The 26276-nt window shown below is 32.0% G+C and overlaps 1 protein-coding gene and 1 non-coding gene across 3 annotated transcripts in view; both read left to right on the forward strand.

Moving 5' to 3' along the window:
- Nucleotides 1–23119, forward strand: part of LOC118189709 (uncharacterized) — a 50841-nt gene extending 27722 nt beyond the window's left edge. For both annotated transcript variants that reach the window (XM_035360367.2, XM_035360368.2), the window contains exons 9-12: nucleotides 3037–3138; nucleotides 11328–11495; nucleotides 12749–12802; nucleotides 19019–23119. In XM_035360367.2, coding sequence (XP_035216258.1) covers nucleotides 3037–3138; nucleotides 11328–11495; nucleotides 12749–12802; nucleotides 19019–19023 — 329 coding nt within the window. In that variant the 3' untranslated portion in view covers nucleotides 19024–23119. The remainder of the gene's footprint in view (nucleotides 1–3036; nucleotides 3139–11327; nucleotides 11496–12748; nucleotides 12803–19018) is intronic.
- On the forward strand, nucleotides 4027–4100 carry TRNAA-GGC (transfer RNA alanine (anticodon GGC)). The gene has a single exon. It is a non-coding gene; the product is annotated as a tRNA-Ala (tRNA).
- Nucleotides 23120–26276: the final 3157 nt, after the last annotated feature.

Raw genomic sequence — 26276 nt, forward strand, 5'->3', positions numbered from 1 at the left:
AAGTTCAGCTGGCGTAAATCGTCATTCCCCGTGCACAAGTTCTCCGTAGACAGCACTTATCTTATGAATGGTGTCTGTGTATGACCTCCATCAAAACATAAAAATCTATTCAGCTAAATGCAGAATATGTACACTGTTTGGTCTCACAACCTAAAACTTGTCATTAATGAGCCGTATGTGATTGTAAAGAAATTATATTATTTTTTATATATTACAAAATATATATTTAATCTATTGGAAAAATTGTAAACCGATGTGATTTGCTAATAAATTTTACAGCCGAATCAGTAATATTTTAAAAATAACTAAAATCAACTCGTTGATCAGGCTGGATTACCTCGCTAAATGCAGTAAAATTACGTTATGGGGACATTCTGAAAGTTTTAATTGAAATCCATCTTAAGAGTAATAAAAAAAGTAATAAGAATGGCTGCAGATAAAAAAGAAAAAAAAACTTTGAATTTATTGTTATTGGTATATTTATTCATTAAGTATTAAATGAAATAAATTACATTTAAAAAATATTACACAAAACTAATATATGTCAAAATGAAGTTACGTAATGTTTAAAGAACGCTTGCGTAAATACAAAGAAACTGCGAAATGAATTTGAGCTTATTTTAGCAGAATCGAAATAAATGACCGAAAGTGCAATATTACTTCAGAATTTCTAAGAAAGAAATAAAATAAGATAGAATGCCATTTTGATGAATTTTCAACAATAAATTGAAATTTTCGACATAAATTTCAATTCCGTGAATGTTAAAATGTAGTGAATGCATTTCACTACATTTTAGACATTATTTTAGCACAAAGAAATTATCGATTTATAGGCATGACAGATGTGAGAGAATGATCTGGTTTTATGTGATCTCGTTATGTAAACTGAGTTAATGCAAAAATGTGACAATTTAGTAGATATTTATTCTGAAATACTCACTAGAATTTACAAATTATAAACGCACTACAGTTGCGTAAAGATGACCTTAATAAAAGTATGACCATTCAAGAATCTGAGAATATAATGTTAAAAAAAATACCGTTCATTGGAAAGCGACTCTTGTGAAATGTATACAGTTTAATTTTTGACGATTCCCGTAACTGTTGCTACAGTAGAAAGATAATTTCCTAAGCTAAGAATCATTAAAGATTACAGAAGAAGTAGCTCTGGACAAATACGTTTAAACAATATTTCGCTATCGAGCACTAAAAGGCAAGTAAATTAGACCTGAAAAAAATAATAAATTCTTTTGCCTCAGAAAAGCCCTTAAGCTATATCTCTGATTATGTATTTCATAAATCCATTTACTATTGCAAATATAACTTGATTAGTATTCTTTCTTTTATTTTCAGTTAGTTATAGTTATTAAGATTGCTTCTATTTGGTTCGCTTGTTAATAATTTTTGTTTATTACTAATATAGTCCTGAACTGCTTAATAACATCAAATAAAACTCAATTATTTCACTAAAATGGATTTTCAATTCATAATTATCTGTTAATGTAACATTTTCTGTACATGTAAAATATTAAAAATCTATCTTTCAGAATCTTTCAAATAATAGATTAATAATAGCCCTTTAACTTTCGTCTTCATTCCAAAAATAACAGAGTAATAATTTTCTAACTAAAACTCTCTGCAGTAATGATGCGCAATTATCGATGAAATCTGAACCCAACACCCGGACATTCAACTGTCATTTGATCTGAAGTGGTATAAAAAAGTAATTGCGTCGCAACTTCCCCTTCGCTCTTCACTTCTGCTTTTTTTCGCTGCTGACAGCCAAGCAGGGTTTACTTTTCTAATTGCGTCCATTGCTGTACAAAATTGGGGGGTGCATAGCGCACCCACAGTGATGATGTGCATTATCAAGGAATAAAATTATGCGTGGAATTTATCCTTATGTGTGTTCTTCGAGTGTCATCTTGCTAAGTACGCAGTTTATAATGCGGAGAATCATCGTCAATCCGCTGCAGCTGTCTTTCACCAAGTCATCTTATTACAATAATGGCACAATTATATTAAATACCCTATGTATATTTATTTTTTAAGTTTTGTCTTTTTTTAAGTTAAGTCTATATACACTACTGCCAGCGATGTAACCAGTCCGAAGTTAATTCTTTTCAAGCTTCGTCTGAGTTTTATCTTATTCCGTGTTTTAACTAACTAAACTTTCAAAAAAGATCAAAAGCAGATGATCAGATGGGTTTACAGGTTCTAACGTTTATACGCAAAAAGGATCTAAGTAAGATATTAGTTTTCTTTTCTTAGTTCTAAATGACAGTAAAATTCTCCTGGTTGATATTTTATAACAAAGTGGAATGGTACGCCTTCTTCATTGAAGTCACACCTACAATGTTTTTCAGATTTTAAATAAGTGAGATCGGTATTTAAATACAGCTTTAATTACTTGAACAGAAAATACCATGCTACACTGTATAATGAATGTTTTATCTAAAATTAGTTTTAAGATTGCGCACTATTTTCTCCTTACGAAAGAAGTAAAATTTAATATCTTAGGTAAAATTAAAAACAAAATAAAATTTATATTTAATTCTAGGGACTATCAGTCTCAAGTAAAATATATGTAAAAAGGATTTTGACACAAATTATTTACAAGCGAATGAGCATTTTAAGTACACTTAAAACTGTTTGTCCTCTTTATGCAAGTAATTTTCTAATTTTCTAATTTAGAAAAGAACGAAGACTTAAACCATCTATAAAAACGTAAATAGTCAAAATTTTGTATTCTGATCAAAGGGAAAAAATGCACTTTCATGGAATACATTTCAGAATTTTGCCAATGCAGTTAAGTAAAATGCTGTTATTCGTGTGAATATTATGATATATAATTTAGCTCTTGCTGAAGTACTTGCCTTTATTTATTGCATTTAACTCAAACGTAATTCAGAAAAGGGGACACATGAAATAGATTTATTTCTTATGTGAAGTAAATATTAAAAGTAAGAGAAAATCGTGTAAATGTTAAGAGTAAAATCTTCAAAATTTGAGAGAATTTTTTTCTTTACTTTCCAGATGACCCGACTGCTGAAAATACATTGTCTGGACTTGTTTCTTTTCTGGAAAGCGAAGTTGGAAACAAACGCATCTCTCCCGAAATAAAAGAGAAAGTTTTAGGTAAATAATCCCGTATGTTACATTTTTATCGCATCAAGTAAAGATTCTAAGCAACTCAATCTGAAATTGCTAACAAATATGTTTTCACATTTTCATTATGCTGATATGGCCTTTTTAAAAGCTCTTATATTTATTTTTATTTCAGAGAAAATAATACTGTAAGTATAACACAGAGAAACCACCCCGTAGCAACAAATTATTATATTTGTTGCTATTTATAATACGTATTTACAAAATAATTCTTAAATTCTAAATAATTCTTCTTATTATTATTAGTTCATAAAGTAAGGTATAATTTTTAATTAGAGTTTTGTCTCTGCGATAGTGTTAGCATAACAACACCAGAGTACCGTTTAAGCATAGGCGGAAAAATATGGACAATTTTCAATTAATTTAACGCATCAAAGAGGTGTATTTTTTTTAATTGCAGATAAATCACTATCTGACCAAAACAGCCATTGTTGCCAGCCAGCGAGGAATAAGATACTTAATTTTTCTTTGATACCATGAAAGTGCTTTCTTATTATAGTGTAAGTTAACCACTTAAAACAATCTTAATTTTTCAATAATTTTTAATTAGAGTTTTGTCTCTGCGATAGTGTTAGCATAGCAACACCAGAGTACCGTTTGAACATAGGCGGAAAAATATGGACAATTTTCAATTATTTTAACGCATCAAAGAGGTGTACTTTTTTTAATTGCAAATAAATCACTATCTGACCGAAACAGCCAATGTTGCCAGCCAGGGAGGAATAAGATACTTAATTTTTCTTCGATACCGTGAAAGTGCTTTCTTATTATAGTGTAAGTTAACCACTTAAAAACAATCTTAGCTGTAATATTTTTCAATAAAAGCTATATAGGGTATTTCTCCCACTTTTCTAGCGTGCCTTCGTAGTGTAGTGGTTCTGCACGCTGGGCTGGCATTCCAGAGGTCCGTGGTTCGATTCCCGGCGAAGGCGATTGCTAATTTTTCATCTTTTCTGCTTCCAAAAAATTCTAATGTCTCTACAGCTATACGTATATAGTTTGAGTTCAAAAGGGAATAGAAATTCTTATTATCCTGTCTGAAGAAAAAGGGTGTAGGTAAAGACTAAAGGTGAAAAATTTTTGGTCTAAATTAAAAGTGTTCTAAAAAGACAAGTTACGCTTTTTGTCCGGGAAGTTTGAACTTATTATAACAATTGTGCAATTTTTAAAATTGAAATTACCATAATAGTAGGAAGGAAAAAAATAATACAAATAGCATTGCAAACTGAAAAATTAAAAAAAAAATGATAAAAACGATATATTAATCACCCCTTTTTAATGATTCAAATAGAACTTGTCAAAGGATGACTATCTGAGGCATTAAACTGGATCGATTAATGAGTGCCGAATAACATGTTTCGTTCCGCTCGACAATGTGAGACAACGGTTTTAAATAAATTTCCTTTTTGAAAAATAAAATCAGAGTGTCAAATCTTAATAATAAACTCTTTTTTGAGGAAAATTAGACTGAAATTGAGTTTCTAAATTCTAAGATCCGTCTTAAATTTTGTTCAGATTTTTAAAGTCATTACGTTTATTTAGAAGCAAGAAACATGAAAAGTCAACAATGCCCTAGCTGGGATTCGAAGTGCGGACCTCCAATATGTAGCCCATCGGGCTTCCAATTTTATCATGAAAGGCATACAATAAGAGAAATTTATTCACAGTTTTGATTTTTAAATTGTAATGCAAAGTTTTTTTAGAACGGAGTAAAATGATATATGAATGCATAGATCATTAAAAAGGAAGTTATAATTAATGTTTCCTGTAGTTAAATTAGCAACTTAAATTACCGAATGTATTAATTAAGATGTAAGAAGATAATTATTTTTTGCATCAGACGAAGAAATATGTTGAAAAATAATTTCTGGTTTGCCTTTTCTGATACTATTAAAATAATAATTGTTGCTTGCATTTTATTTGTTGGATTTAAATTTTTTATGGAGTCATACTGTGGCGTCAGATTTCAGTGCGACGGAATGATATTTACTTACTATGTAATTGAAATGTTCGTTATATCAGATTGCACAAATGACGTTGTTACGTTTAGTGCATTCATTTAAAGCTTTCATAAAGCCACAGAATTGTGTACATAGCTCTTTTGTCCTACAATACAATATTGCTTCATTCCTCAATAGGTCAGAGAATTTTAGCTTGTATATTTGATTTACTAGTTACCATGTCGTCAGCAACTTAGATGGAATACAGAGATTAATCCTGAAGTTTCTTGAAATTTCTATTTTTTTCAGTCGTTAACATAGATAGTCCCAGTTACTCACACAGGTTAGTTTAAGGCGAAAAAGGGCTTGTTTCGGGACAAGATTTCTATCATATAACCTTTTCCTTTTAGAAGTATCTGCACCCTTTTGATTTAAAGGTATAATCGCGTGTTTTATCGTCTGAGTTAGAGCAATGCTCGCTTCCAATTTCTTAATTTTCATTTATTTGTTATGAGCCGGATGTCTTTGAAATATTCTAATAGTCTCTTTAGCCCAAAGGGGAATTAGCCCAGAAGGGATATTAGTCTCAAAACGGCATTTTGCTTCGAATCACTAAACGGCCGCATCATTTTTCAAATTGTTGCCACCAAACATTACCGCCCTGTGTTATATTTAAAGAAATTAAATAATGAAGAATCTGCATGGATGTATGTATGTTTCTCGCATTGTGATGAAACAACAGTACCTAGAGCCATCAAATTTTGAATAATGTAATTTTCCACTGAATATGGGCATCTGGAAGCCCGAATTTGGAAACTAAAATTTGTTTTGTTATCGATTTCATATTTTGTAACACTTTAATGAACTTAAACTCAACGATTTCAAAACGAGCAATGGCAACGCACTGTACGAAATAAAATATTTTTATCTCCAGGGCGCAAGACTGTCTATCAGAAATTCTAAAGATGTGCTGCTTTTAAATATTTTTAACCCAAGGAGGAGTTAGCCCAAATGCTCTCGAAACGTGTGTGTATGTGTAAATGCAAAAAAATGCTCCTATGTGCGTAATATTAAATCTGAAAACTTTCAGATTATTTTATTATTTTTTAATTATTATTATTATTTAAGGCAGGAAATGTGCACTTCCAAATCATGTCCAAAGGAAACAGATTCACGGAGATTCATGATGGCTGATTTTTCTTGACTCTTGTGCCAACAAAACCTAATAATTTAAAGAAATAAATAAACCAAAAAGAATAAAACTTTTAAGAATGACATTTTATCGTTACACAAGCTGTATTTTTCTTTGATTAACATTATAAAAGACTTTCTCTATACATCGATTCTAATACTATGTCCGTTGTTTTGTTCTAAAAACTATGTACTAAAGCCATTGTCTTTAAACTAGAACTAGAAGAGAAACACGCTAATGTGACAATCAAAATCGTAAAAAACAACCTTGTATTTAGCGTAGGTATAATGAAACACTCAATCGATTTCGAGGGCAGCTAAAGGTCCCTCCTCATCAGGAGAAAGAAATACATAGAAAGAAGAAAATAGGAGAAGGAGTCACAGAAACACGTGGTCCTTATCAGCACTGCACGTGGTTATAACTAGATTTTTAATCAGAGTTGCACTGGCCGCCTACTTTTACTGAGCCAGGATATCTGATCAAGCATAAAGAAATATTAGCGAAGTTAAAATAGGGAGCGAGGGGCAAATGCACCTTACGCTCAAAATCTGAACTTCAAATAATGGAAAGCAACCACTGAAAGGATTTTTATACCCTCTGGTAGTACCAAACGCGAGGAGGTAACGCCATCTATCGGCAAATATAACTGAATTAAGATATTAGAATTTTAAAGGCATTAGGAAGGACTGGATTGGACAAATCATTAACTAAACTTGCTAAATCTTTGTGAATGTGAAAAGTCTCAAGAAAATCCAATTCACCTATGGAAGAAGTCTTTTGGATGATTTTTGCAGACCCAAAATCAAAATTATGGTTAAAAGTCCAACTATGATACGCTATTGAAGACTTGTTAATTTCGCCTTTTTTGACATAAGATTCATGTTCCTTGAAACGAAACTTCAACGCTCTTTTTGTTTAGTCAATATATCTTAAACCACACTGACACGATATACTATAAATTCCCCAAGAATTCAAGACAGAAACGCAATCATTTAGAATCGAAGGGTGAATTTTATTAATAGGGGAGAAACCGACTTGAAAATTGAATTTCTGGAGAATCCGTGCAATTTTATAGCTAACAGAAGGATAAAATGGAAGCACGACAAGGTCATTAATATTATTTCTAACAGTGGAATGTCTTCTTTGATGGGAATCTGAAAATTTTTTAACGGCTTTATCAATAATCACGGGAGAAAATCCACGGTCAATCGCAACTGCTCTCAAATAATTAAGTTCATTTCTGGAGAATCCGTGCAATTTTATAGCTAACAGAAGGATAAAATGGAAGCACGACTTATGAACTTTATTTGAGAGCAGTTGCGATTGACCGTGGATTTTCTCCCGTGATTATTGATAAAGCCGTTAAAAAATTTTCAGATTCCCATCAAAGAAGACATTCCACTGTTAGAAATAATATTAATGACCTTGTCGTGCTTCCATTTTATCCTTCTGTTAGCTATAAAATTGCACGGATTCTCCAGAAATTCAATTTTCAAGTCGGTTTCTCCCCTATTAATAAAATTCACCCTTCGATTCTAAATGATTGCGTTTCTGTCTTGAATTCTTGGGGAATTTATAGTATATCGTGTCAGTGTGGTTTAAGATATATTGACTAAACAAAAAGAGCGTTGAAGTTTCGTTTCAAGGAACATGAATCTTATGTCAAAAAAGGCGAAATTAACAAGTCTTCAATAGCGTATCATAGTTGGACTTTTAACCATAATTTTGATTTTGGGTCTGCAAAAATCATCCAAAAGACTTCTTCCATAGGTGAATTGGATTTTCTTGAGACTTTTCACATTCACAAAGATTTAGCAAGTTTAGTTAATGATTTGAAGTCCAATCCAGTCCTTCCTAATGCCTTTAAAATTCTAATATCTTAATTCAGTTATATTTGCCGATAGATGGCGTTACCTCCTCGCGTTTGGTACTACCAGAGGGTATAAAAATCCTTTCAGTGGTTGCTTTCCATTATTTGAAGTTCAGATTTTGAGCGTAAGGTGCATTTGCCCCTCGCTCCCTATTTTAACTTCGCTAATATTTCTTTATGCTTGATCAGATATCCTGGCTCAGTAAAAGTAGGCGGCCAGTGCAACTCTGATTAAAAATCTAGTTATAACCACGTGCAGTGCTGATAAGGACCACGTGTTTCTGTGACTCCTTCTCCTATTTTCTTCTTTCTATGTATTTCTTTCTCCTGATGAGGAGGGACCTTTAGCTGCCCTCGAAATCGATTGAGTGTTTCATTATACCTACGCTAAATACAAGGTTGTTTTTTACGATTTTTCCATTGTCTTTAACTTGTTTCTTTGTTAAATAGTGAAGGCCGGTGACCTTAAAGCCGACAGTTAAAAAACATCATATACTTTACACTTTAAATCATATCATTTAAATGTAAATTCAAAAACAGATACAATCCCTCTGCATAATAGTTTTTTAGTTTTTTTTTCCTTTCTACTTTACTGCAATCAATGTCTTTCTTTAAATGAGGCCTTGAATTTGCATGCTCAAAGAGGTGCTTGGAAACAGTAATTCAAGTTTTATGAAGTCAAATACGAATTTCTACATACGCAGTGAAATGAAAACGCATTTAGTGATGTATAGGGCAACTAAAATCAATACTGTGTATAGGCTGAAGATTTAATAATTTCAAAATACAACTGATACTTGCTTTTATTCTTGAGGTATCAACATTGCTTTGGAAGTGATAGCTGTGTTAAATTTTGCTTGGTTTTCTTATCATGAAAAAGAATTCAAACAGAAACGTTTTGTTTCAAAAGTTCATATAAGGATAGATTTCTTCAAAATTAAAGAGGTTAACTGTAAACCGTGTATATGAAGGTACTTTTTCTCAGTCGGTCTGTCCACTTTTTCAGTTCAAATGTTTCAGTCTTAAAAATATTTCAGTTCTGAAGGAGATTTTGATACTAGTATTTTAAATCTACTTGGAGACTTTCCACCCATAGTCTGTACTCTCAGGAATTATTACTAAATTCTGAATGTTGCATGCAACAAGATGTTATATCTCTGGCTATGAAATTGTGTAAGTTTTAAGCAGCTTAATATAGTATTCCAAGATGTTCATTGGTCCTATTAACGGTCTCTAAGACGCACACAGACCTATCTCCACAGGACGACACCTTTACGATTCATCTCAAAACTGAGACAGCATTCTTATCACCGAGGAACATTTTAGTGGGCCAGATATGAAATGCATCACCAAGGTCTGCTCTTTATGTTGGGAAACCGGCCATAGCTTGGCCGAAAGTCTCTGAATACTGGTAGTTCGGTCCGGAGTTCGGATCCCGGCGAACTAGCTGGACGCATGGGCATTTACATGGTTTTCCAATGCGTAACCATATATGCGAGCCAATTTCCATTAGAAAGACCTCTCTGAAGGCCTACTTTCCCTTAATAGGCCAAGTATGTTTTGCCGCAGTCAGCTAAACCAAACCAAAGCTTTTCTTTTTGAGCATGATATCGGTACATCCTATAAACCCTACATCCCTATGTTACACTCTTTACAGCTTTCTCAGTAATGGCATGACAAAATGACCTATAAACTCGGTCATATTTCCAAACAAAAATAAAGCGACACTTTATGCTAGAACAATATCAATAAAATGTTTATAGCATACCAAAAATTAGTTTCTCGTAGTAAAATACACATACTTTTCATAAGCTTTTATGTTTTAAACTCCAGGCACATAAATGCAACTTAAAAGACAAAGCTGTATTAAACAAAGAGAAATAAGATTTTGTAACAATAACTGCTGTTTTCACAATCAATTGCTGTTCAGATTTCAGTTCCTGGAAATTCCTGACAGAAAGGAGTATACAATCTTTCTTCAGTGCATTTCGTAACTGACTTACTTCGTTATTGATTTAAACAGTTTTATGTATAGTATTTTGATGTAACGGAATAGTTATACAGATTTTTATAAGGCAATTTTCATACGACCTTAAAAGCGATAAAAGCATGCATGGGATAAGGAATTTATTCACGTTGTAGAGACATAAGTAATTTTTGGAAGCAGGCAAGATGAAAAATTAGCAACGTCTTGGCCGGGAATCGAACCACGGACCTCTGGAATACCTGCCCAGCGTGCAGAACCACTACACCACGAAGGCACTCTAGGAAAGTGGGAGAAATACCTTATAACGTTAAACTACATATATATACATAGCCTAAATTTGGGATTTCCATGTTTTAAATTTATCAAAAACAAATAAATAAAGAGAACACAGCATTTAAAGTGACTGCAACAACATAAATTGAAAAGATAACGTAAATGATCTGCCCTGTTAAACTGGAAAACTTCCCTCATAGATAGAGTTTTGCGTAAATTTTGATAACAAAGTTTACATTTAAGCTAATGCTTCACTTGGTTTCTGATACAGTTTATAAAATTGCTCATAAAAGAGTTTCGGGTTTAAAATTGTTTTTAATTGCTTTCACTACAATTGTCAAGCTTACCGAATCCCAAATTGTACCAATTGTTACCTTTTCTATGCATCTACGTATGTATGCTGCTATCTGTTTTCGATGATGAATTTTTCAGCATAAGCGCAATCCCCTTATGAATTTAACTTAAGATATTTGCTATCTAAGAGCTGGAGTTTCTTCCGTATCGCAAAAGAGAGACGTTCAAATTTCGAAGAAGGAAAGTAGCATTTTCATCATTTACGCTTCATTTTACACCGCAGGTGTTTTTTTGTCATGATTTAAATGTTCTTTGCTTAGCTTGAAAACCTTATGAAACTATCAACTCTTTCCGATCGTCAGATAAGGAAAAACAAGCGACAAATATAAAAAATAACTACTTCATCTTAAAATTTTGTGAAAATATAGACTTTCTTGTCAGGTACATAAGTTTTATAAAAGCTAACTCTATGTCATTAATTTATTAATTAAAATAATTCAGGAATAACTCATTATTTTCATGTATAATAATGTTGCAATATCAAAAATTATTCTGTATGGACCAAAGCCTGAATATTCTTCATAAAAATTATTTTTTATTTAGAGGTTGTTTTGGCCGCTTTAGTTGCCAGTCTTCATGAATACCAGAGCATGTTTCCTGAAAACCAAGCTCTACCATTTGATGAATCTGGTTTGTACCGGCATTTAGCTGAACAGAATGGGCCTTCATCCAGCAAAGGCATTCCGGAAGTTTATCGCAAGTTAGCTGCTGGTAAGATTTTGAATATTACAGTTCTGCTAATTATTATTCATTAACAGTACGCATGCAAGAGTTTTCAGACATGGTAGTTGTAAGTTTTCAGTGTTTACTTAGAGTTAATTCAAAGTTCAATGATAAAAGGTAAAGGAGTACATGGAAATATTGAAATCGTGTTAATACGTTCTAAGTACGGAACAAGTAATTAAAAATTTCGGAAAGAAAACTGCTTTTCTATTCAATGATGTACCTTCTTTAAAATATTACTGTATAAAGACAGTTTTCTATATCACTCTATAAAATAAGACAGTTTTTTATTTGTAATCAAATAATTTATTTCTACGCTGATAAATAATGAACTTAACTACACCTCTAGTACTTCAGAGCACAAAGTGTTGATATTCTGTTGTACGCATCATATCTTATAAAGATAATTAGTAAATTTGATACACGAAATATATCAAACTTCCGAATAATGTTTCGAAGAGTTTCCACACTTATTTATATAAAAAGTATTTGAAAACGAGTTTATTGTTTCAGTGCTATGGTAGGTATTAAATTAAAAACATGCTTCACTTTTATTTTGGTTAAAATTAACACAAATAGCGAATTTATTTGTGACGTAATAACTTTTAAATGACGAGTATTAGCATAGATTTTGCACATTATAGAATAATTTCAAAACTCTCAGTCTTTTTTGTTGACTTTATTCTTTCTATAAATATTCGGCACTATGTAAATATTCGAAAATTACAATTAGAATGTAGAAATGGGAAGTCTAATTTTCTATGAATGCGATTTTTTACGTACGATGTAGTTTAAACATCAATTGTGGTTACAGATGAACTTTCAGAAACCTTCTTTATAATTTCAAAATGAGACTTATACATAAAATGCCTCTGTTAATTTGATTTTTTTAAATTCTACGTATATTAAAATACCTTTTTCTCCTTGTATCTTAAATTTCTTATCGTAAATAACCGTAAATTAAACGTAAAGTGTGTAGTATCTTAAGGTAAAAGTCATAATGTAAAGTCCAATTTAATAATAAATAAAGTCCAATTTATAACAATTAATTTGCTTTTAGGTAATATTTACTCAACTTAATAACATAGTTATTGAATATTCAAAGGCAATAAGAAGATTTGTTTCAAGACTCATTTGGTTAATTTTAATGATTTTAACACTGAGTATACCTGCATATAACTAAAATGTTTTATTAAAGTGAATTACTATATTATTGACTTACAAAAACTATCTTTCTTTAGGTCATGAAAATAGCATGCTCCAACTGGCTTCCAAGAGTAATAGACCAAAATCAAGTGAGTTTTATTTTGTATTGCTCTTATTGATTTGGTTAAACCAAAAGGAGATGATTGAGCTAAAATTTTCTTCATGAAGAAGTAGAATAATCCTTCATTTTCAAATATAACCTTGATCTTATCGGGTATTATTTGAGAGAACTAGGTTCCTGACTTCACACAACGAGGAACAACAATGTGCAGTTGCGCGTTATGTAGCACTTGTTCTTCTTCAGTCTTACGACACTGTTTGATCATATGAAGCTTAAAAAAGGTGCTTCAGCTCTCAAATTCTTCATTAGTTGACAACCATGTGCTTTTTATTGGCCGAAGGCAAAAAGCTGATTGGTTTTTATAGGGGAATACTCGAGTGTATGGAGAAATTTGCATTTCATGAAAAAGCGCCCAAATGTGGAATGCCCGTTTCCTTCAAGGTTGTGAACGCTTCTTGAAAATTCAAGACCTGGTGAATCGCAGAATTGAAAAAATGTTTGAATGAATCAAATACAGTTACCAACTGACTGAAGGTGAACCAACACTACATGTTACGCGAGTGCACTTTGTAATTCTGTCTGAAATCACTATTCAGCTTTTCTTTCTCAACATCCGGTAAGATTAAGGCTATATTTGAAAAAAAAAATTGGCTGTGCTATATCGTTACGGGGAAATATTTTATTGCTGTCATCACCTTACTATTTGAATAAGCCAAATATTTTCTATAAAAAATTTTAAAGAAATGATTTTAGAATGAATGCTAAATTTATGGGCAACACTACGTGAAGACTACAACTTATATCGATACCTTAATGATAACGATAAAAAAATGGAGCAGCATTGCTAAAGATAAGTAGAAACTCTCTTTGCGGGCAACAAAAAAAAGCTTCCCTGAACCCGGACAAGAGATTCCCCCCCCCCAGATAACTGAATTTTTATTTGGATAACTTACTTGTTTATTTAGTTTTTCAAATATTGTGGTGCCATCATAGAAATTTCAGCAAAAGAAGCCCTTTGATTTTGATTTTCGATTCACCTACCGCAGTTAAATAAACGGAAAAAAAGAATCCTGCGTATTTTTTAACTCAAAAAAAGCACATATGCGTAACTTTATATTTCACAAAATCAAACCTTAAACAGCATTTAAAAATTATAGAACATATGACAGTTGTGAATTTTTTAGTGGGAAGGCACAACTTAGTTACGAATGTCTGCCATCTTATTAAATTGTCTTTAGAATTTAAAAAATTCATTGCTTATTCGCTGACTTTTTCTTAACGCCATATAATGATACAGATGAAAATTTCTCAGTAAATCTTGTTAAAATCTACAATTCTTCGTCAGTTTTCTTCCACATAACTTTCTTAATCTGAGCGCAGTCGTCCACATCTTCATCTCCCCCCTTTTCATATTTTTTCACCTTTCATAGAGCATGTTCGAGTATTTGCTCATCATGAAGACGGAACGAAGAAAGGATTAAGAGGGGAAAGAACGGAACTGTCTACACCTATTCTAAGGCTGCATCTCCTGTTCTCTAATAATAATCTTCTCCGATCACGTCTCTAAATCCAAGATTTCGAACAAGAAACAAATTTTTAAATGTTTAAAGTCTTCATCGCTTCACTATCCATTTCACGCACTATATAAAATTAACATCAACGCAATAATCTCTATATTCTGTCAGGCAAAAGTAAAGTAAATGCAAGGTCTTTAATGCAAAAATTTTCTGAAAACCTTGGACAAAATGTTCAAATTTTACACATCAATGGATAAAAAGAGAGCTATAATTTATCTTTGTATTCATTTTTATACTCCTTAATTTATTGTCTGGAAAAGGTTTCTTACATTGGATAGCAGAAACAATTAACTTTCCAACCGGGGAATAGACGTTACAGTCTAGAGTCGCTCAGCTAAAGTATTTTCTTTTTCTTGGTCTAGTGATAAAAAACCCACTTTTTTAAATGCTTCTTCACACTGGCGATAAAAAACCTACAAAACTGTTCTTTAAATGTTTCACAATGCATCTAGGTGTTCTTTTATGTCTCACAAGCCTCTACACGGCCAGCCTACGTCTGGCTTTTAAATGTACCGGAAAAATGCCTGTAGGGAACACCAAACATTAAATTAAAAAACTGCACAGAATATTACTCTGCAGAAGATCTTTATAAAAAAAATCAATAAAAATGTATTATATATATAAAAAATGACAATGAAATATGCCAATCTCTTAAAAACAGTGGCATAAGAAATACGATGAAAAATTGTTGCCAAACCCATATTTCTAAAAGAATGAAAGTACTCAAAATGATGCGATTTCATCAAAAATCTATCAACAACAATAAGAAAGGAAAATTGTTGCCAAAATCACATTTTTAAAGATGTGAGATGTACTAGGAAGTTTCATTTAAAATTTTTTTTTAAAATACAAAATATTATCATTTTTACAAAATTCTTTTTGTAAAAGCAGTCGCAAGGAGGAAAGTTTAACGTGTCCAAAAATAAAAAAAAAAAAATAAATAAATAAATAAATAAATAAATAAATAAATAAATAAAAAATAAATAAATAAAAAATAAAAAATAAACTGTACATTTTTAAAAATAAACTTTTTTTAGAAAAAATCCCGTTGAAAAGGTGTTAAGCTCATTTTGTCAAATAAATTCGTATTTAATCGATATATTTAAACACGAAATTTATTTTAAGTTCGTAAAATAGCTACGTGCCTACGTTTCATGACGATGTGAAAATGGAGTATGTAGAGTAAAATCTCGCTTTCCTATAGCCCATTATGTCTGAAAATGACGCGATTTCGTCACAAAACATGAAATAAAAAAAATTCGAATTCGAATTTCGAAAAAATCGCTTTGAGGTGCACTGGCTCTTGTCTAGATGCACCTATGTACCAAATTTCGTAGCCGTGGGTCTATTAGCTTACGCGCAACGCGAACGAAAGACACACACACAAACAGACGGACTCTTCCTTTTATTATTTGTAGAGAAGAGATAATGGATGGGCAGATTTTTCAGATTTTTAAAGCATTGTGGATTGCAAAACTTGCTTATCACTTTGCTCGCACGTGCAACATTTGTGCATATCCCCAGTCAAGCTTTCTTTATTCTGCTTAAAGTTTTCCGATCGGATCGAAGGACTGAGACAAGATATTTTCATAGCAATCCAATCTGATCGACATAATATACTTATTTCTTCTGCTATCAGATTACATTTCTTTAGCAATATTCTTGAAATGTTCAATAAGATCGTCCGTGTACACTTCTATTTTCACCGGACACTTTCAGCTGACAAGGACTAGAAGGCTTAATTTAATCGGTTAAATCACCTGACGGGAAAAAACTACGCACACTTTGCATCTTCATTTTCCCATGTAATCCTTTCTCTTTTTCTTGCAATCATCTATTGAGGAAGTGGATGCTTCCTCTACTATTCTCGGGTCAAATCATTCGTATAACACAGGATTTAAATCTTCATATTGAGAATAATGCAGATCCAATTCTTTTAAGTTATTTCTATTTATAGGCATTATGAATATCTAGAGAGTATACCATCTTGTTTATTTAAGTGTAAACCTGAACTTTATGTTCCTCCATTAATTTCTTTCTGCTAATTCATCTCTCAGTTTTCTTCGGTCGAGTTTTAATGTGGCAGTGAAAATATTTCTTTTATTTTCGCAGTAGTAGCCATAGGGACAACACATGGACTACGAGCAAGCAGTATAAAGGCATATATTTTCGTTATGTGACACAGAAAAAGCATCGTTGTGATCTAATTTAGCCATTGAAATGCTGGGAGCATTATGTAAAACATAACGATCAGGAGACGGGCGTTTTAAGTATCTGGGTTCCATATATGCCAGAATGTAAATCTATTGCTCGTTTTTATCTCACAGGCTTAAGTTTTGTTTAAATGCAGACCTTCAAAGTTCCATTGCTCTGAATGCCTGTTTATTAGGTACCACTTGTGTTATTTTATTGTAACTGTACTAAATGAATAATGAAATTCTAAATGCTTTTAATTTTGGAATCCCTTTTTAAAAATTACTATGATTACAGCTGAATAAACTAACATTTACTCCCAATTATTGGTACATGTTATGTGCATGATAGTGATCAAATGCATCTGTCAGCTTCTGAGTCGGAAATATTAAGTGGACCATTAGGTAAGAAGTGCCAAATATAGCCGACTTTCCTTTTGCCATGTATTTTGATCCAAATATGAAAAAGAATTGTAATAAATATTTACTTCTAATTTATATAAATTAGGACACTATATTTTCAGAAATTATCGGCTTCCTGTTTTATTTTTAACATTCAGAGTGAAATAGGGAGTTAATTTGTTATATTTCCTTTGGATTTCAGTACCTTTCCTTTCTTCGTATAAGAAAAAAATGCATTTACATCCTATTACCATCATGCACTGGCTCATTAATTAGCAACAAAATAAAACTAACTTTGAATTAAAATCTCACATTTTCACTAATAGCTACCGAATTAAATTAAAAGCTGAATTTTCACCTTTAATTACATTTCATTAGGCAAAAATAATTTTCTACAACTCTAAATTTTTAAAATATAACTTTAATTGATTATTTTACTTTTTTGTTATGTTTTGAGATACATGTACATTTGTTACGATGAAACACCGAAATCTGGAGAATGTCGACTTTCACCGGTGAATGTCAACATCCACATAGTCTCCTGGTGTATGTCCGAAATATTTTCCAAATACTCTTATTTCTGACTTACACCGGTGAATGTTGACATTCACCATGTACTAATGGTGAATGTTGAACATATAACAATATTATACCGTATTTATGCGAATCTAATGCGCATCGTTTTTGGCCAAATGTAGTATTCAAAATTGGGGTGCGCATTAGATTCGATGGCGCATTAAATTCGAGTGCAAAGTTCGCCGATGACGTCAGCAGTTCGCTGATGGCGTCAACCAAATTTAAATCGTAACAACGAATTACTGTATTTCTCGACTACATTTACCGTTACATTTATCGTTGACACATTATTGCATAGAGGATACAAACTGCAGAGTACGTAGTCACGAAATGGAGGGCAAACAGAAGAATGTCATATGACGCTACTTTCAAACATAAAGTAATTCTTTGTGCTTAAAAAATGGCAATAGAAAGGCAGGGAGAGAGTTCAACGTAGCTGAGAGCAATGTTCGCTTGTGGCGGCAACAGAAATTGGCACTGTTTGCAACTAAAGCTAGTAGAAAGAAATTCACTGGCCCTCGCAAAGGAAGACACCCTAAAACTGAAGAAAAAGTTTTGGAATTTGTACGTGAAAGGAGGAAGAATGGACAACCTGTGACTAGTGACACCATGAGAAATAAAGCAAAAGAGGAGGATGAAGTTCTTGGAATACCGAAACAAGAGTTTAAGGCTAGCCGTGGATGGATATACGGTAGTAGTAATTAACAATGATTGTTTCACATAACAATTGCCCATTAATAGGTTAATTCTATGTTCTGCTACTTTATGTATAAATCCATTGTTGTATAAAATATGGTATCTAAATTTAAATAAAATTATCATACCATTAATTGATAGTTTATATACAAATCCATTGTTGTATAAAATAAGATTCAATAAATTCCTCATATCATTGATGCGCATTACATTCGCCGACAAACAATTTTTTTATTATTTAAAGTTTTAAAATGGGGATGCGCATTAGATTCGATGGCGCATTAGATTCGCATAAATACGGTATTTTCTTCTCCGTAATTCAGTCGCGAATAAACGCACTTGAGCCTTGAAATAAGAACTTAAGAACATGAGAAACTAAAACACACAATACATTCAAAATGAAAAATGAGAAAGGAAAATAATAGAAGTTAAAAACTTACTTAATTATACAGTACGTTCTAAATGAGAAAATAAAATAACAGTTATAAAAAACTTTCTAAATTATGTGATTCAAATCTTATTTATTGCAACAACTTAAACTATTATGGCACTTTATGACCTCTCTTTTCGACTTTCACCAGAGCATATCTGTAATTGTCGACATACGCCAGTGAGGGTCCGAATATACAAGAATGTAGTGAAATATTCGGTCTTTCACCTACGTATTTGGTGAATGTTGATATTCTCCGGTGAAAGTCGACATTCTCCAATTTCGGTCTTTCACGGTAACATATTCATTATAATATTATTTATATAATTTCCTTCTTGAATTTAACAATCCACTATTCCTTTCATTTTCAGGCTAATAGGACGGAAAAAAGAGGACCATGAATCGGCAAGATTTTCAAGACTGCAAAAGGCTGTTCAATACAAAAGTGTTCCCTCCCTTTTTCCCTGTCACATTCCTTACATGAAATTCCAACCCCCTTGCACGTAGCTCGTATTTGTCAACACATAATATTTATATTTGTGTTCATTATTCTCTCCCGAATGTAAACACTTGTAATCTGTCGATATATGTCCATTACAATGTATGATCTTAAAGGAGAGACTGTCACTGAAAGTATATGCAACTTAGTGTAAATTAATTCTTAAGCTTTCTGTACTATGATGCATTTACAAGTTTTTCAACGTTTCACGACCATTCTGTATCAACCTAAGGAAAACTAAATATTGTAATCAATATTATCCAGTATCAAACCGTAATTTTGACATCTACAGGTCTTCCACAGTTTCTAGAACAATAGATAAATGTAGTCATTCTGAGAACATAACATTCAGGTTTAAAGTAGTGGTATTCAGTTTTGTTCGCCTAAAATATCAATTAAGTCCCACTGAAGGGAAAGCTCGTTGATACCAGGTCCATGTGTATAATATCTGACTTAAATGTCTGGTTCATGGTAGTAGAGAATAAAACAGAATTACTATATTGTAAATATAGAGGCTTTGTCAATGGTAGTATATGGAGGTGGATATTAACCATGTTTTTGCCCCAAAATACCGTTTAATTGCTTGAACTATATAAATATATAAAAAGGCGAAGTAAATGGTTTCGGAAGAGCTGAAAAACATATAATTAAAAAATAATACCTGAGCAGAAATTTCTTATGTTTAATATTTTAGTATTAATTCATTAACGCTTGCAAATGAATTTTCTTTTTATTATGTTCATTTTCTGCATTTTTCTCCGCTTTTCTACAAAATGCTAAAGAATTTACCTTTATTTGAAACAACTTTACTTTACTGTATTATAATTCTGGGAACTGCTTCATAATTTAAGGAAAAGTTATAAGTATTTTCAACCGTGCTGCAAAATTACGATCTTTCATTCTAATTCCATATTCAAGTTTAAGTGCAGTTAATCCAGATAAAATATTCTTTCTCCTCCTCTATGTATAACTATTTCAGAGCTATGAATGAGAGTGTATTTAGTAAACTGTATTATGTAGAACAAGTATAGGACAAGAGAATGTAAATAACTGAAGTATATCTTTTACGTTTAGCGTTTGAACTGTGTTTGATACTATGACTAAATCAAAAATACTTGCTTTATTGTATTATTGTACAGAAGATAGCTTATCGTCCATCATTAAAAAGATACGGTTCCAAGCTTGTAAATTGTGTATTTAATAAATATATCTATTGTACTTTAGATCACTGAGGGTTCATAATACGCAACTGTACCATATTTTACGACTACAATGTCGAAAGCTGCATGAAATATTTCAGCTATCGGAGTTTTCAGAGGAGTCCCCGAACTGCACTTTGTAAAAATGATAAATATTAATCGTTTGTTTTTGCACTTCTATGATAGATAGTAGATTCAAGATATGCCTCACTATGATAGTGCTTAAAGATGAATATAGAATAAAATAACGGATATTTTTATGATACAATAGATTTTAAATACCGAAAAACATGATGCACCTAGTATGTTTTAATAGTGGAGTGGTACTGGGAAACTGCGTGCAACCCAAACCTATTTAGGGTGTACGTATTTATTTGTAGTTTCACTTCCACTTGTGCGAAATTTCAAATAAATTGTTTTATGTAAAGTATGCTGGTATTATTATTTCCAAATTAATTTCGAGTTAATTACTTCATAATTTTTTTCTTACATTGGGAATAATTTTGTATTTGAAAATCCATGTAATATTTGAAACAATAATAGTGATTAACAATAATAATAACAATGCATTTTTTTTCACTTAAGACAGTAATTAAGTAATTATTGAAAACATTATTGAAAGATGACCAATACAAGGAATAGTTGTGCAGAATTTATTAAAATTGGGTTAACGAATAAGTATTTATCATAGCGTAACTTTAAAATATTAGAAAAACTCTTTAAGTTATGGTTACTTACAAAAGTACTCCTCTTTTATCCCAACATCACGTGCAGCAGGTTTGTAATCTGAGTATAGTTGTTTCCTTTAAATATTTTTTAAAGCTAAAAACAGCCATAAATATATATAGTTTTTGTTATTCCTTTCATAACTATTCTTTGATTCTTTCCATAATTATAGAGAAATTTAAACCAAGGGAACATACATATAGCATGCTTTAAAGTACCTTCAAATGCATGACTCTAATTTTTTTATTGAATAATTGGTAATTTTATGCTCATTATAGGATAAAATTCATGTACGTTGCAGTTAAGGCCAGATGAAATTAGAAACATATAAATAATTTGCGGCATGATAATATATTCATAATTTCTTCAGTCGGTAGTTAGTTTGCTAAGCTGATTTAAAATCTTAAGCATACGTTTTGTGCTCAAGCTTACAACAGATTACACTTATATATAAAATGAAGAATTTCTATTGTACATTTAGAGTCTAAATACGTGTTTGAAAAATAAATTAAGATAATTTTCTGGTAGTTTCTTATGAACAAATTAAAAAGTAGAGTAAATTCCTAAAGGTTTAGATAAAGGAGAGTTTCCCAAAAATATTCACATATAACATACTTTCTATTAAGATTTTCAAATATTTACTAAGCTCCGTTCGTTTTTAAATACCATCAGAAACTACTCAATTTATTATTTTAAAATCATTTTTGGGACATTTAGTTATTTTCTATTTAGCAGTTCAACATCCAAAAAAATCTTTAAAAAAATTATAGTTTTGAAAGCTATTCTCAAATTTTAATTGATACGTGAAACAAAAGTTACATTTTAAGGTTTAAAACAGATATTAAGTTCATTTGTACATTTCGGGGTTCTAAAAAAATCTGGGTATATGAGGTTTGTATCTTATTTAATCTGATTATTAATTACTATAAACATATCATAAGGTAAGGAACCCTATCCTACTTAGCACGAACTAATTAGAAAATTTACTTACGTTCACCCAACTAATAATGAGCAAATGTAACAGAAAACTTATTTTCTCACATGAAAGTCTGTTTTCTGTCATTTTCCCTTAAAATACAGAAATTATGCGGATTAAAATCGATAGAAAATATAAATTAAATTTATAAATGCTGTAGCTACAGTACGTCTTCATCTATTCTTATTTTAGTAGCAACGAGATATTCAAATAGCGAAATAAGTAAGGAAAGTTAGGATGAGTCTTACTCGCAGATGACAGAGCCTGATTCTGGAAAATTAAATTGAATTTTATTAGTGTTTTAATTTTTAATTTTTTTTTTTGATGAGAATATAGGTAGTTTATGCATTGTCTTCTGTTTATTCTTGAAACTAACTTCAGAATTATGTGATTTTTAATTAAATTTGTTGAAAAATGATGTTCCTTAAAATGTAATATTAAATATGTTAGGAGAGATCAAACAATAAATGATTAAAATGTGAAGCTACGTGTGACATTAATAATTCAAAAAGAAAAGACGTGCTATAAGCAGTTCAAAAGTAATGTAACAAATGACAACGTAATTCTTAGATTGTTTAGGGGAAAAAACAAGAACTTATTTTGACGTCAAATCAGTTTACAACTAAAATAAATTTTTCTTTTATTAAGGATAAATAATATTATATTTGTAGCCTGCAAAACATATTTCTCTAAAAGAGTTTTATTTAACAATTATAGTTACAGTAATGGGAAAATATATAAGAATCGAAAAGATATTACAAGGTCTAACTCTTTTGCAATATTTATTCAAAGAAAACGAAAGCCAGGTTTACGAGTTATTTTGGATGATATTTTCTTTCATTTTTTTGTTTTAAAGATTTTTATGAGAGATTTGAAATTATATATTATTATTTCTGTAGTTTATGCTTTTGTATTATGTGGGATGTACTGTATCTGAACTTTTGCTGTATTGAAAAGCATTTCTTTCCGTCATGTAATATACATGAACGACTTATGTGCACAACCTTTGTAACTGCATTTATTAACTAAGTGTATAAATTGTAGATTGCATTTATAAACTGCCTAACAACTGTGTCGAGATGCTTTAATTTGCTGTACGCATGTTGAAAAATAAAATTTTCTACAACTAGAAACGGCATTAACGGGTCATAAAGACTAAATTGAAAATACATGCTTTGCATGAGTAGAATTGATTTGTAATATTCTGTGTAGAAATGCATAAAAAAATTATAGAATATCTACTAAACCTTTCACATTCGCCATTCGAAAAAATTCCATTCATCAACTAAACACAAATTATTTGAGTAAGTATAAAATCTCCATAGTTTGCAAAAATATTATCTCATCATAAGCTTAGTATTAAAATTCAATAACACACTGATTTACATCTGCACGTCAGCTTGTTATTGAATTCTATATGAATTTTTTATCTGAGAGACCGAGGAATAATATATTTACATACGTACCCAGAACTTGACAAGGAGCATCATTTTACGATATTCTCACAGCAGAATCTGACAAATTAAATTGTTGTGATTTGCAGATGTAAAATTTTCGCAGTAGAAGGGCGATGAATATATAGATTCCCTATTCTTGTGTTTAAGGATTTTGTAGTAACACGAAAGCAGGTCAAAACGAAACGAATTGCATCTATGAAATCCCTTTGCCAAAAATAATAATTATACAAACATAAAATTTTTCTTATATCTCAAAGACATCATTTCGATAATATTACATAAGGTTTATAGGAAAGTTGGAAGAAGGCCTCACATTCGTCAAAGCTGCAGTGGAGCTTAGAATCGTCTAAAGGCTGCTTCCAGTTTTGGGCAGTGTTTCAGACAATAGGAATATGTTCCGGATCTACTGAAGGAGGTCGTCCTTACTCTATGACTATAATAAAATAAATGACGTTTAACAGTAGTAAAACTAATCAAAATCTACGCTGTAGAATCAGCCAACAAACCGCTTCTATCACCGCACAAGAACGAGAACATCCCGGGACTCGCTGTTGAATTACATAAAACTAGCTGTTCGACCATCGATTTTTTGAGCAGTGCTTTCTAGCGAGCAAGGGCATTTGCGATGGAGTCATTTCCACTGAAATTGTATGTTTAAATAATGAACTAATGTCTTGTTTTCCAACGACAGTCGATTCAGATTTTAGACACTCATCTGTCATGAAAAGGATAAAACTTGCCAGCCGAAAAATATTTTTTATTGGTAGAGTTAAGGTACTGTGTGGTAACTGATTGACCTATGTTCAAAACTGCAGGTTGTAACAGACGACCGCTATTGTAAAAAGATTTCTAAATGCCATATTTACTTGTTCAGTGGGGCCATTCCTGAAACCTCTCTTCTTGTAGATGATAACATGTTTCATCAATATTTTACATCCTCTGATTCGTTACATCTGGAACGATATCCGAGGAAAAACAAGATCATTAGTTCGTCAGCCTTCCTGAAATCAAGCGGCTTTGACGACAGACACAGTGCAGAACGCTAAAATCTCTTGACACTGGTCGTGAAGTTATGTTTATTGTACTCTACCGGAAAGAATTATTGCGTCTGCGATGTCAGAACTGGTCGTCTTACCCATCGTAACAGCTTGAAAACGTTGACTTGTGGGGGGTACACACATAATTTTCTCATCTCTGTGTGGTCCGTCTCAGGTAATTTATTTCCTTTTGTAAAATGTCTGTGTAAATAATGCAAAAATTAAAATTATTTTTGTGTCTACAAAAGAGGATACCACAGAATTTCGAAACACGCATTTTTTTCTAAACACCCCGGAGGCAAATTTTTAAAAGAATACAAAAATCAAAGAAAGTACGTTGACTTTAATTAATTACTATGATGACTAAGCTCATTTATGAAGGTGCTTGCAGTGTCTCATTATAAAGGACAAAAAATGAGGTTTTCTGTACCTAGTCTGATTACAATCTGTGCAATGCGTACAATGTGAAATTTAATTAAAGCAGAAATTAATGTACATATATTGAGGTCATTAAAATGTTTTGGACCTGGAAACATAAATATCAGTTTATTCTCCTCCTCGGGGTTAGAACCAAGGATCTCTCAGGTCCTAGCTAGCCATGGGAAAATGCGAATACCATGCCATGAAAGCATGGTAAAAAACAGACAGAGCTTTGTACACAGATAGATAATAAAGTACTTAATGATTTAATTTTCAAAGATGTACATCAATACACGTAGATTTACAGGAAGTCGGTAAGATATTTCGGCATCATTTCGGACAATACATTTTCGAACACCTTGTTACACTGAACCAATGAGCATCTGAAATATGCCCCGTGGTATCGTGCAGCACGCGTTGTTGATATGATCCAACTGTTCATTTTCATTTTGTGGAGGAGAGGAGGTATTCAACCGACAACTAATCAAGCTTCGTAAATTCTGGGCTGGAAGAATCGGAATATTGGGATGGTAAAGAGAGTATTAACCCACCTTGCAATGCATTCAAGGCAAGCAGTACATATATGGGCGTTATCTTTGTTGAAGCCCTGAATATTTGGAAGAAGTCCAAGGTGCAGCACTTTATCATCATCATGATCATCAATCGTAACGTCCCGTTAATGTGCTTATAATGAGCACTAGATATGAAAGGTTGTAAGCACTAATGGCATCCCAAACCATTATTCCAAGTTACGAGTTATGTGTCGCTCGAAATGGTAAAGGAATCCGCTTGGCGGGCATGTCTTCACTACACTTTCGCATGCCGAGGCAGAAGCGACATTCATTGTTAAAAGCTATAACATCTCATTCATACTTCACTCAACTATACTACGACACTATTGCAAACGTTATAGGCGAAGACTCTCTGTTAATGGAAGTCTTCACAAAGGACAGTTAAACAAAAAAAGCTACATTTGCCAATCATTGTGAAACTGTCCTCGTCAATATTGGAGCAGCAGGAACATCCTATACAGTTCGCGAAATGTCTCCAACAGTAGACCGTGGGTGAGATACGACGTGACACCATATGCAGTGATTAGTGAGCTGTGTTGTTATCTCTTTCCTCCGAGGCCTCTATGGCACTGAACATATCTTTTCTGGTTCCATTGTTGCCAAATTCGATCAACAGTTTGGGCATCAATCTGCGACTCCTCCGCGATACAACGCTAAGACCAATCATTTGTACAGAAGCCTAACATGAAGCCCCTCTTGAACTCATCCGTATATTTATACTGAGTACAACAACATCTTAAAGG

The sequence above is a fragment of the Stegodyphus dumicola genome, chromosome X1, assembly GCF_044657685.1.
Source record: "Stegodyphus dumicola isolate Sdum_Otavi_A_Nest chromosome X1, ASM4465768v1".
NCBI lineage: Eukaryota > Metazoa > Arthropoda > Arachnida > Araneae > Eresidae > Stegodyphus > Stegodyphus dumicola.